Here is a 13,613-nt window from a genome sequence, read left to right on the forward strand (position 1 = left end):
TTTTTTAATCCTACTGTTTTGGTTTGTTTAATGTGAGTTCTCCTGGTACTTTGTCTTTGTGTCCAGGGAAAGCTGACTGAAGTAATGGTTTGACAGCTGTCACAGTGTGAGCTGCAGGAAATACTTCAGTGCTTTTACCTTTGTCCCCTTTGTACCTTTGTACCGCTTGGGGACAATAGCACTAAGGTGCTGGTTGAAGAAACACACTTCATAGTTGTTTTTTGGTTTGGGACCTAAGAGTATCAGTAAGTCAGGAAGTGAGGAGGGAATAGGGGAAAGGGTGAGAGGAGAGGAAATAAGAATAAGCAAGGTATATGGGTTAGAGGTGTGAAAAGCAATAAAGATTGTATATTAGGTTTAGAGAAAATATTCTGTTACTGACTGTGGTTGTACATATCTGTGAATATACTGAAAGCCATTTCTTTGTCTGCTGGGGTTTGTATGTGTGTGGTTTTGTTTGTTTGTTTAATATAAGCGCCAACTATGTAGCCCAAGCTGGCCTAAAACTTGCTAAGTAGCCCAGGCTTGCCCCTAGCTCTGCTGATCGTCCCCTTCAGCTCACCAAGTGTTGGGAGTACAGGAGTGCAGTGTAATCTGATGGTTGTGTGTTTACCTTCTGAAACTAGGGCAAAGGTTTCAATTCAGTGAGAGTGTAGTAATTGAGGGAACATACTCACCAGCAGGGAAATAGTTTATAGAGTATAAGCTACTTTTCAGCAGGTACACCCCTTAAGAAATGATGCCCCCACCCACAGCAACCCTTAACTGCCAGCTGTCTGTCAGGATGGGGTGGGGACTCAAGTGCTCCTCTCCCATGATAAAAATGTTGAGAAGCCTGGTCTTGTGTATATAACCGCAGCTCCTGTGAACTCATGAGGCAGTGGTTATGTCTTGTCCTGGGGATATCTTCTTACCACTCATCACCTTATTCTCCTGCTCTTAAGTTTTTGCTCCCCTTTTGTTCAACAATGTTGTCTGAGCCTTGGAGGACATGATCCCAATGTCTCATTTAGACCCAAGCACTCCACCGTCAGTCACTTCCTGTTGGTAGTTGGAGCACTATGAGCCTCTGCATCAACTGCCTGCCACAGCTATAAAGCACGTCTTTGAGTGGGTAGAGAGCAGCACTAATGTGTGCATATAAGCATGAGTATTACTAGGCAGCTTAATATTTTTTGGTTTTTGTGAGACAGGGGTCTCACCCTAGCCTATATTGGTGTCAAGCTCCTGGCAACCCTTCTGACTCAGCCTTCTACATGCTGAGATTATAAGCACCAGCCACTATGTACAGCTCAAATTTACCCTTAATTGAATAAATTGATTATGTCACAATAAAGTTATTATTATCAGCTCACTTATGAAACAGTTAAAATCTTTAATCTAGATATCATAAAACTTTTGGTTTTGTTCCTTTGTTTTGTCTTTTAAGAGAAAAACTGTTCTGATCTTCATCATGAAGAAAAAAGATAGCAGCTAGGGATGGGACATTAAGTTAGATGTAGATGTCCATGGCTTAAGAGTCCGAACAACAAAATGCAGTATGTAGATCTTGGTCTCAACAAGCAAGCATTTATAGAAGACGAGGAATGGAGCTGGTGAGGTGACTCAGTGCTTGAGAGCATTTACTCTTGCATTCAGTTCCCAGCATTCACATTAGGCAGTTCCAAGGGTATCTGACTTGACTGGCTTTTGTGGACACATGAGCTTCCCCCTGCCCGTTCTTTCCCTTCCCTTTTCTTTTTCTTTTTTCCTTTCCTTTCCTGTAAAAAGTATCTTTTTATTTCCTCTGATTTCACCAAGTATAAATGTCTGCTAATCTAGACCTAGTCCTGGAAGCTTCTAGCCTTTGTATAATCTAGGCCTAGAATATTTTCAGCATCTAAAATTTACGGCTGAATAAGATCACCCTTTCTAGGTCTTTCTGAACTCTGGCTGCCTGGTTCAACTCAGCTCTTCTGGCTCAAACTCTTCTCCAAGCTGACTGATTCAAACTTGCTTCTATCAGCTTCTGACTGAATTGTTCTGCTTGGCCTCATACTAACTTTGGCAATATGTTCTAATCTTCTGGCTCCTTCTCCTTCTCTGGCTCATTCTGTCTTCATTTGTGTCTCTCTGCAATCTGTCTCTGTGTAACTGTCCTAGTAAAACTGCCTCCTCCCCATCTCTCAGCGCTGCTCTGTCTCTTTAAGTTGCTGCTTCTTCCTTTTGGTTCTCATGAGAGTTGGGCAAATCCTTTTTTATCAAATCTTTCTCTAATTCGTCACCTTGTCTGCCTCTCAGTTAGACATCACTTTTAAACATGGGTGCTTCCTTCAACAACCCAACTTTACCTTCATTGTTTAAGATTAAAGGTATTCACTAAGGGTGTGTCTGCATTCCAGCCGGATCACGCAGGCCTAGAAGGTCTTGAATTTGATCAGAGTATCCATGTTGCTGGATTAAAATTTCTCTACACTTCCTTTTCTTTTCCTTTTCTCTTTCTTTTCCATACCCCCCTTCCTCTCTCCCCTCCCCCGTGCTGAGAATCAAGCTTTGCTCATGCCAGGCAAGACTTTACCACTGAACTTCACCTTCAGCCCCATTCCTTATTCTTCGCCATCAATACTTCCAGAGTAACTATGAGAGTTGGTTGAAATAATTTGTGAGAACAGTTGTTATAAGCTATAAAAGATAGTCAGTTATTGCATGGTATTATCATCAAGCTATTCAGAAAGACAATGAAGAAAGTTCACAGGGGAAAGTATGGGTAAAAGGTATTCCACAGTCTGTGTGTTTCTGTCATTTGTAACATCAGTTTGGAACCAAAAGCTTATGAACTCAACTTGAATATTTTGTAATGAACTAACCAAAGTGATTATTTAAAATACTTCACATTATCTTCCTTGTCCATTTATTTGGACACAATCTCAGTATGTATTTGCTGTTGTTATTTCCTCACAGACCTTGCATTGCCCATTGAATGAAGAGGTAATTGCTCAAGCCAGGAAGATATTCCCTTCAGTGATAAAATACATCGTAGAAATGACTATATGGGAAGAAGAAAAAGAACTGCCCCCTGAACTGCAGATAAGGTGGGAGCTGGCAAAAGCCACAGTTTTAGTGATTGTTATTTAAGTGGCCAACAGTATAGGGCATCTATGTTTGTGGTCCTTCCTTCCCTTCCTCCCTTTCCTTCCTCCCCTTCTTTCTTTCCTGTTCTAGGGATTGAGCCCAGGGGCGTGCACATACAAGGCAAGTGCTCCATTGTTGAGTCATGTCCTAAGATGATTCCTTCCTTCCTTCCTTCCTTCCTTCCTTCCTTCCTTCCTTCCTTCCTCCCTCCCTCCCTCCCTCCCTCCCTCCCTTCCCTCCTTCCTTTCTTCCTTTCTTCTTTCCCTCCTTCCTTTGCCCCACCCCCAAAACTCAACTGGAATTTATTATGATTTTGGAATAGATATGCGCACAATTATTTTGTAGAATAGTCTCATATGCTGAAGGCAGAGTGGGTATGGGCTCTTCAACAGGGAGAGAATCACCTAATTATTATCACTTTGAAAAATTTATGGAGATTATCTCGGGAATATTTTTAAAATGTTTTTACTTTAAACATTTTGTTAGTCACTATGCAAAAGTTAAGCCAAAGAAGAGTCTGTCAGAAACTTCAAATCTGTAAGGAGAAAAAGACCAGAATTTTCAGGAGCTTGTTTTATTTATAGCTGCTAGTGCTAGTAGATAAGTAAGTTGCCCATTTTGATTTTGCCCTGATCAGGATCTGGCTGCCCAGACTTGTTTGTGAACAGCAGAATCTCAGAATGAACCTCATTTAGCCTGGATATTTAGCTTTCTCATGATCAAGACAAGTTTGATGAGAGATGAGGAAATAGCCTTTTCCCTTATGCTTTGGAAATAGTGTGCTAAGATTATTTCAGGCATCAAGATTTAACTTGTTTTTTGGTAAAAATCAGCAATTCTGACAGCTGTAAGTCTCACATTCTTACTAATAGTTGCTTTTCATTTACCAGAAAAAGGAGGAGGCAGGGACAGGTGGATATCTGTCAATTCAAGGCCAGCCTCTATATAGCAGAGTCCAGGTCAGGCAGAGTTACACGTGAAGACCCTGTCACAGAGGAATAAAAAGAGAATTCTAGATATGAAAGTACAGTTCAGGCCTTGTTGGGACTATTTCTGCCTGTATAGTACTCAAGGTTTCACAGAAGTACGGCGTAAAAACAAAGATTTTTTTGGAGGGTGTTATTTTTTTTTTTTTTAAGAAGTGATAATTAAGAATTTAATAATATTAAATGTACTTTTTTTTTAAAACTCATGTTGGCCCATAAAGCTCTTGAAGAAATGAAAGTATTGAGAAATTTTATCTGTAAGTACTTGAATAGTGACAGTTGAAACCTCTAAAGAAGTTAGTTATGTATACATTGTTCTGCCTGCGTGTATGCCTGAAGAGGGCACTAGATCTCATTATGAATCACCGTGTGGTTGCTGGAAATTGAACTCAGGACCTCTGGAAGAGCAGCCAGTGCTCTTAACCTCTGAGCCATCTCTCCAGCCCCACTTTATACACTGAAAAAGAAAATTACCATAACAAAAAAATTCCACCTTTTTCCTCATAAAACTATAATGCCAATGTCACTTAAAGATTTATTTTTTTTTATTTAGGCATATACCTGTGTGAATTTATATGTACCATGTGCATGTCAGAGGATTTTACAGATGATTTTAAGCTGTTTGTATAGGTGCTGGGAACTGAACTTGGGTCCTCTGCAAAAACAGCTTTTTTCTAAGCTTCGAGAAATCTCTCCAGTCCTGAGCATCACTTAAATAGAAGACAAATACAAAAATAAAATCTGATTATCTATCATTGCCTGCTTGAAGGTTCCAAGCCTGAATACAGGTTTCTCCCTTTGTCAGTGTGTGAGTCAAAAATTAAGAGTGATATAAAACAGACTGCCAATAAGATGACAAAGTAGTATAGAAAAATTGTAGAAAATGGAAGCATTGAGGAAGTAATACTTAGTGATTTTTTTTTTTGAGACAAAGAATCACAAAGTGTTATCCAGCCTTTCTCAAGCTTGTTGATGCAAGTAATGCTTTTGCCTTACAAGTACCTATAACAGCATTTCTTGATGGGATTTTAAAAAATTCCATAGCACTATAGTATTTAAAATCATGTCATGTATCAATATTACATTGATATTGTAATATTATGATATTACAATATTACAAAATATTGTAATATTTCCTTACTGATAGGAAACTGCATGGTGCTGCTTTAGAATACATGACATTTTTTTGTTTGCTTTACTATCTGAATATGTATCTTTTTTTTTTTTAAATAGGGAGAAAAATGAAAGATACTATTGTGTCCTTTTCAACGATGAACACCATTCATACGATCATGTGATATACAGTCTACAAAGAGCTCTTGACTGTGAGTTGGCAGAGGCACAGTTGCATACCACTGCCATAGACAAAGAGGTTCGTGATCACCATGTGAATTACGTTGCTGTCTTACGTCCGTTTCTGACATTCAGGAGTTAACTGCTTTTTTAAAAGGTGGTTCATTATAGAGTTAAAACTGGGTAGTGAACTTACTCTGGTTATGATGTAGCTGTTGTACTCATAGCAGCTTGAACTCATAGCAGCTGTGGTCACCTGAACAGGATTAGTTAGATCTATCAATGTAGCATCATGGATAGGGGAGGGGAGTGTGAGGCCCCATTCCTCCCTGAGGAATATGGCAGTTAATAGTTACTGGGGGAAGGATAAGCATTTTTTTTCTTCAGTGATATTGTCACTAATAAGTTGTTCATAGTCCAGTAAATAACTTCTTTTCTGTGTTCATTCAAGCAGCTATAATTAAACTCAGTGACTTACCAAATCAAGAGACAACAAACATAGGAGAGGATTTGTTTAGAAAAAGGGTTTTAACATGACAGGGAGGGGGATGAGATAAGATAATGGAGGCCTAAATGACCCAAATTTATTATGTACATGGAATTGTCACATACCTTAAAATTTTGGTCTGGGCACAGAATCTGGCATTTTTCTCATTCTAGATATATGCTCCATTGAACTACATCCTTAGCTCTTGGAGGTGTTTGTTTTGAGACAGAGTACTTGTAGCACAGCTGTCCTTACACTTGATATGTAGCTGAGGGTGGTCTTGAACTCCTGATCCTCCTGCTTCCATTTCCTGAGTTCTAGGATTATAAGGACTGTTCCAGCCTTACTGGTTTAGCTCCCCCCATGCCACCCCAACCCTGCCTTTTGTTGTTGTTTCCGAGACAGGTTCTCACTATGTAGGTCTTGTTGTCTTAGAATCCACTACGTAGATAAAGCTGGCCTCAAAATCATAGCTATCTGCTTGCTTCTGCCCCCGAGGGCTGGGATTAAAGGAGTGAACACCATGTCCAGCTGATTCAGCCTTTTCTGAGACATGGTCTCATAGAGCCCAGGCTGTGTTTTAAGTTTGAGACCTCCCTGCCTCCTGGTTGCTAGAGTTACATGCTTATGGTATCACATATGGATTTTATTCTAGCCTAATTGACAACTCATCAAGTCTGTGGGTTTTATGTTACTTACTGATTATGATTACCATCCCACTACCTCATTCTCATTTTCGCCTGCAATTAGGGTCGCCGGGCTGTCAAAGCAGGTGTTTATGCTGCTTGCCAGGAAGCAAAGGAGGATATAAAGGTAACTTTCTGAATTAGTCACAAAGAAAATTTCAAAAGGAAACGTAAATTTATTTCTTGGAGCCTAAGTGGAAAAGCCAAGTGATCTTATTGTTACCATGATCGGTGTCATGAGTAGAAATAGGTCTGGCTACTTGAAGGCTGTGTGGCTCCTATTATGAAGTGTAGGCCACTTAAAGCAGTTTAGATGCTGTTTTCACTCCTCCTGTTGTTTGTAGAGTCATTCAGAAAACGTCTCTCAGCACCCACTCCATGTGGAGGTGCTGCACTCTGTGGTCATGGCTCACCAGAAATTTGCTTTACGCCTTGGCTCCTGGATGAACAAAATTATGAGCTATTCAAGTAAGCATACACCCTATTTAATGATAAAAAAAATGTTTAAGTAGCATTGGAGTTTATTTCTTGGTTGTCTTATTTAGATTGGCTTTTTCAGGACTACATTTCAAGTATATAATATGACTTGTTTGTTTTTAAATGCATAGCATCAAATAATATCTTTTATTGGCGCTTGAGCCTTTGATATGATTATTATTGGCATTAAACATAGCAAGGTTAATTTTAATCTTTTCAAATATTACTATAAGAACACTTTTAGGAGAAATATACGAAGAAAAATTATTTGACTTCCTTTATTTGTAGGTGACTTTAGGCAGATCTTTTGCCAGGCTTGCCTCATAGAAGAACCCGGCTCTGAAAATCCCTGTCTTATAAGCAGACTAATGCTTTGGGATGCAAAACTTTATAAAGGTAAGTAGAACTCTACTTATGCTACCACAGGGGCCAAGGGAAGATTGTGGCTTCATCATAGGACCAAGGTCTATCTTGTATGAAATCAATTATTGAACACAGTCTTGATTTGTTATATGTGAAGGCAAGGTTAACCAATTTAATCTTCTTGGTTAAAATCCAGGAATACTGTTTTTTTTTTTTTTTTTTTTTTTAACAACAGTGCCTTTTATTTAGACAGAACTACTTGAAAGTGTTTTATCAGATTCATGTAGCAATGCTTTTATTAAAGCGATGTTTTCACTACTACAAAAAATCTAAATGAGAAATAGAAAGTAAAAGATGAGAGAGTGTCTGAAAAGTATGAACAGGAAAGGACAGAGTTAGAGTAGTTCTGAGTGAAGTAGTGAAAAAGAAATGAGGGCTAGAGCAGTGGCTTAGTGTTAGGAGGGAGCACTGCTCTTGCAGAGAGCCCAGGTTTACCTCCCAGGATCAGATCAGCTGGCTTGCAGCAGCTGGAAGCCAGCTTTCAGGAAATCTGACCTCCTTTTCCATCCTCCGTGAACCTCTGCACTCAGGTGCACATACCCACTGCCACACACACCTGCACATAATTAAAAATAAAATAAATCTTAATAATATGGTGAAAACAGGTTTGGAGAAGATAAAAGGTAAGGTGAGGTGATGGGAGAGGTATAGGAAAACTGATTGGTAGTGTCTGTCTCTTTAATTCATGATATTAACTATACTGCATCTTTGAAACTACTAGCTTGGTAATTAAAAAACAAAACACCTCTGCTGTTTCTAATACCTGGAATAATTTGCCTCTGTCTTGGTGATGCCCTCATCCTCTGTTTTTTTTAATGATCTACAGGTGCCCGTAAGATCCTTCATGAATTGATTTTTAGTAGCTTTTTTATGGAGATGGAATACAAAAAGCTCTTTGCTATGGAATTTGTGAAGGTAATTGCTGTTTATAAGTATAACATAATTTTTACAAATGAAGTTAGAGAAGCAAAGGGATACATATGATGCTACTTTTAAATTATATTATTGCTTTCTTCATTAAAAATATTATTTTATTCAATATAAGTATTTTCACAAATGGTAGTTGGTAGAATGGAAATAGTAATTTTAGAGAGAAGATAGTTGGAAAATAACTTGTTTTCTAAGGCCAAGCAAAGGCAGGTTATTATATTCATACAGGCATTCATTTTTCTTCTTTGTCTTTTTTCACCCCTACTCATCCCTTTTGATCATTTATTTGCCTGCTAGTAAAATTACTGCAAGTATAGAAGTGTCAGCTTGAAGGGAATAGCAGAAAAGAGGAACAGATATACATGTGACTAGCACATTTAATTAGGCAGGAATTAGGAAAGCAATATATTTAACTGATATTAAAAACACAAAGGTAAAATTTAAGCTCTTTTATGTTTCTTTATTGATTTGTTTCATGTGCCTTACACTATTTACATTATTCTTTTTGCTTTATCACCCAAGTAAGATTGCAAGGTTACACAGAACAGGGACTTTGAGGTTTTTATTTTGCCTTATTCAAAGATACATAATTTATTGACTCCTTTTGATTTTTGTTTTTGTTTTTGTTTTTCAAGACAAGGTTTCTCTGTGTAGCACTGGTTGTCCTAGAACTCACTTTTACACCAGGCTGGCCTCGAACTCAAGAGAGATCTGCCTGCCTCTGCTTCCCAAATGCTGGGATTAAAGGCTTCCTTTTGATTTTTTTTTTTTTTTGAAGATTTATTTACTTTCATTTTGTGTACATGAGTATTTCATATACCTGCGTGTATGTTTGTGCCTGAAGCCAGAAGAGGGTGTCAAATCTCATGGAACTGGAGTTACAGATGATTTTGAGCCACCTTTGTGGGTTCTGGGAATGGAATCTGCGTCCTCTGAAAAAGCAGCCAGTGCTCTTAACTCTTAACTACTGAGCTATCTTTCTAGCCCTCCTCATCCTTCTGAGACAAGGTCTCACTATATGATCCTAGCTAGGCTTGAACACTCAGTGTTATGCCTGCGTCTGCTTTCCAAGTGCTGAGATTAAAGGTGTGTACTATCAAGCCTGGTAACTCCTTCTGATTTTAATTTGGAGACAGTCCTAAGAGGTGTAGGACAGGGTAGAGGTAGAACCAAAACTAGAGTTGGAAGCAAAGAGGAAAATAACAATTGTTGTAGATACATGGCACCATAAGATCCTTTTTTTTTGGGGGGGGGGGGTTATAAGTAGATTGTTAAAAACTAATATTTAGGGGCCAGAGAGCTGTCTTAAGGCGCTGTTCTTTGAGAGGACCTATGGATCTGATGTTCTCTTCTGGCCTTCACAGGCACTCCACACTTACAGGGTGCATAGACACAGGCAAAACATCCATTCACATAAAATAGTAACAAGTATTAAAAATATATGTATGTCTTGTCCTTTGGAGGTGATGATAGCTGGTGGAAGTAAATATTTTCTAAAACACTTTAGACGTATGATTATTGGGCCTACATAGAATGACTGTGGGATCTGAAATGAAATTTTATCCTATTACACAAAGCTAATCTTACTTAGATGAAATATAGATTTTGTACAGTGTGGTCATCTCTTAAACTCTCAGATTCTGTAGAGAAAGATTAAATAGATAAATTGTTTACAACTCCTGTTTTGTATAAAAGATGCTTAATACTTGGTAGATGTGGTGTTGTCTTTGGTCTAATACAGCAGGGCTGGTTTTCAGCTGATGTGCACCACTGTGGACAGAAAATTCCTAAGCTCGCTCTGCTTAAGGGTTGACTGAATATGACTGATTGGTTTCCTGGTTCATATAACTTGCTAAATACTTTGAATATATCCAACTCTGTACTGTTAGAGTAGAAACTGTAAAACATTGTCTGAGGGGTGTTTGTTTGTTTTGAGAAAGGGTAAACTGCGCTGTTGTACTCTGCCATGATTTTTACCTGTGTGTTTTGTTTTTAAAGTTAATAGTATGTCTAACTCTGCTAGATCAGATAGTTAAATTCATATCTTAGCCTTCTGTTTCTTGCTTTTTGTGATGTTTTTTGTCAACTGTGATAATGATAAGCAGAATTATGTTAACTTGTCTTAGGAACTGTGTTCTACTTGTGGCAGTTACTAAAATTTAGAATTTAAAGGTTTTTAGTAGTGATTTGCAATGGATTCTCCACTTACATCTTTCAGTATTATAAACAACTGCAGAAAGAATATATCAGTGATGATCATGATAGGAGCATCTCCATAACTGCACTGTCCGTCCAGATGTTTACTGTCCCGACCCTGGTATGTATGAGATTTTTCTGAGTTGAACTTGCTCTGCTTTCTAAGACCTTCACTTGATGTGGAATCAAATTAAAACCATTTGATAATCACAAAGTTGGGCTACTTTCATTTGGAAATTTTAATAATCCTTTAGTGGTATCTCATGGGTATCCAGGGACAACATAACTGGAAACTACCATTGTCCAGATGGCCCAGTCTTTGCAAGTGATGTCTGAAGGTCATTGCTCACTCTCTGGCGTGTTGTCTTTTTAATACCAAAACCTTGCATTTAAAATTTTTGCCTTTTGTTATTTAGTTATTGTTTTTGGTAGATAAATAAATTAAGATAAAAACCGAGAAAGGGAGAGTGTGCCCAACAGACCAAAATGGTGCTGCATCGGCTTGGGAGGAAAAAGAACTGTACCTCCTTTTGTGTTTTTCTGTTTTGTCTTGAAAGTCTGATGAACTGTTCCTATTTCCCCATTTTAAAAGGTCAAAGAAAAGGATAGGGAAGAGAACTGAATTTCAGTAAGGGAGAAATACCAGAATAGGCAGTAGCAGTATTATAGAAGTTGTGAAAGGTATCTTTGTTCTTCATTGGTCATGGTATGATTACAGATGGTAATTATTTGCTTAGATAATCTTGATAATAGGTCTGGCATATCCATACAGGCATTTTTCCGAGTTAATGAGGAGAAGGGAATTTTACCTCTAGAAACTTACACTAGAAGTGTAGCTCAATGGTATGACACTTGGCTCGCATATCCAAGCCTTGGGGTTTGCTCTCCTGCACTGAAAACAAAAACAAAACCCCAACCCTAGAAATTATTTCTGAAGTAATTGCTATTCTTTAAAAACTAGGAATTGGTTTTAATGTTCAATGAACATTTATTCAGCTGAGCATGGTGGCCTTTAGTACTGGCCTTCCAGTACTCAGAGTGCAGAGGCAGGCAGATCACTATGGGTTTAAGGTCAGCCGGGTCTATATAGTGAGTTCCAGTCCAACCAAGGCTGCACAATGAAACCCTGCCTATAAACAAACAAATAAGTAAATAAATAAAAAGAAAATAAATATTCATTTATTAAAAATTATTTATTTCTGGCCAGGCATGGTGGTACATGCTGTTAATCCCAGCACTCAGGCAGAGGCAAAAAGATCTTTGTGAGTTTAAACCTATCCTGGCCTATGTAGCAAGTTTTAGGATATTTGGGACTTAAATAGACTTGTGGCTGGAGAGATGGCTCAGAGAGTAAGAACATTGGCTGTTCTTCCAGAGGTCCTGGGTTCAATTCCCAGCAACCACATGATAGCTCACCACTGCCTGTTACTCCAATTTCAGGGGATCCAACACTTTCAGACAAACATACATGTAGGTAAAACATTAATGAACATAAAAAAAAATAGATAAATAAATAAATCATTTTAAAATAAAATAGAGAGATCCTGCCTCCAAAACAAACAAACAAACAAACAAACAAACAAATTTCTTTATGGGTGTGCTTTCTTTAACTGAGGCAGGAAGAATTTTAAGTTTGAAGCCAGACTAGGTGCATAGTGAGATATTATTTCAAAAATAAAATCAAATACTGGTCAACCAATGAATGAATAAATTAAATGCATACTATGGTGAGTTAATGCTAAGACAATATTCTTGAAATATTCTACAGGCCCGACATCTTATTGAAGAGCAGAATGTTATTTCTGTCATTACTGAAACTCTGCTAGAAGTTTTACCTGAATACTTGGACAGGAATAACAAATTCAACTTCCAGGGTTATAGCCAGGACAAACTGGGAAGAGTCTATGCAGTAATATGTGACCTAAAGTAAGTGGTTGGAGTTAAAAGGTGAGGGCATCTGTTAAACAGTGTGCTTACTTGGTCTGTCATATAAGTAAGCATTTGATCCTCTTGGTTATCTTGGACACTCTTTTATCATGGTGGCAAGCATGTGACTGTCACATGCTACTGTAGTTGGCCTACATATCTGTGATCCAACCAACAACTTGAAAGTAATAAGAAGATGATTGATTTTGTCGTGAACTTGTACAGTTTTTTTTCTTGTTTTTATTTCCGAACATTGTAGTGTAACAACTGTTTATTGAACATCTGCTTTGTATAGGTATTAAATTGCCTGTGATGTATGTAGGTTACTTTATATATAAAATATATATATTATATATATCCTCTTTGTCATTTTATATATAAGGGAGTGGGGTCCTGGAATCGGTCTCCCATGAGGAACACGAGACTTCTCTAAACCTCTTCAGCCAAGTCCTAGTTTAAAACCAATAGAATGAAGAAGGTACTGAGGACAGGCTGTAACTTGTACTTGGGCCATCAAGTGATTCTCCATTGTGATTTCCACACTTGCCGTTTTTTATCAATCACTCATACACTTCATGGTTCTCTCCCCTTTGTATACTCTCGGTTTCTAGCGATCTGCTTATTTATCTTTTACTTTCCTTTTTGCATATGTACCAACCTATTGAAACTTACCAGAGTTCCTTAATTAAAATTTCCTCCTGTATGTGTGTGTGTATCTGTGTGTATGTATAGTAGGAATATATATATTCTATATATATAGAATATATATATTCTATATATATATATATTAGGAATGTATTTTGACTCATTGAGTGTAAAATAATTTTAATAGTTTTTTTAATCATACCTGAGACCTTATTCCATGATAAACTTTATTCCCATTAAAACCAATTATTATCTTTTCAGCTAAAAGAAAGATTTGGTGAATTTTAGATTAGCATGAACCTGCTCATCTCTCTAAATTTGTACATCCTAATGTGCAAGGCACCATAACACATAGGGATTTTTACATCCTTCTTTCAGGTTCTGGTTCTGAAAACTTGCAGCTAGGAAGTTTGTTTGAAATTACCTGTGCTGCAGGATTTGACTTGGCTTATT

The 13,613-nt window shown here is 37.8% G+C and overlaps 1 protein-coding gene across 3 annotated transcripts in view; it reads left to right on the top strand.

Annotated features, from left to right (window-relative positions):
* Window positions 1–13,613, top strand: part of Ubr1 (ubiquitin protein ligase E3 component n-recognin 1) — a 126,990-nt gene that overhangs the window by 37,592 nt on the left and 75,785 nt on the right. For all 3 annotated transcript variants that reach the window (XM_055628158.1, XM_055628035.1, XM_055628084.1), the window contains exons 5-12: window positions 2,941–3,071; window positions 5,331–5,469; window positions 6,628–6,690; window positions 6,908–7,031; window positions 7,329–7,436; window positions 8,290–8,378; window positions 10,612–10,710; window positions 12,358–12,515. In XM_055628158.1, the coding sequence (XP_055484133.1) occupies window positions 2,941–3,071; window positions 5,331–5,469; window positions 6,628–6,690; window positions 6,908–7,031; window positions 7,329–7,436; window positions 8,290–8,378; window positions 10,612–10,710; window positions 12,358–12,515 (911 nt within the window). The remainder of the gene's footprint in view (window positions 1–2,940; window positions 3,072–5,330; window positions 5,470–6,627; window positions 6,691–6,907; window positions 7,032–7,328; window positions 7,437–8,289; window positions 8,379–10,611; window positions 10,711–12,357; window positions 12,516–13,613) is intronic.

This window comes from Psammomys obesus, unplaced genomic scaffold (genome assembly GCF_907164565.1).
Source record: "Psammomys obesus unplaced genomic scaffold, mPsaObe1.curated_primary_1811, whole genome shotgun sequence".
Lineage (NCBI taxonomy): Eukaryota > Metazoa > Chordata > Mammalia > Rodentia > Muridae > Psammomys > Psammomys obesus.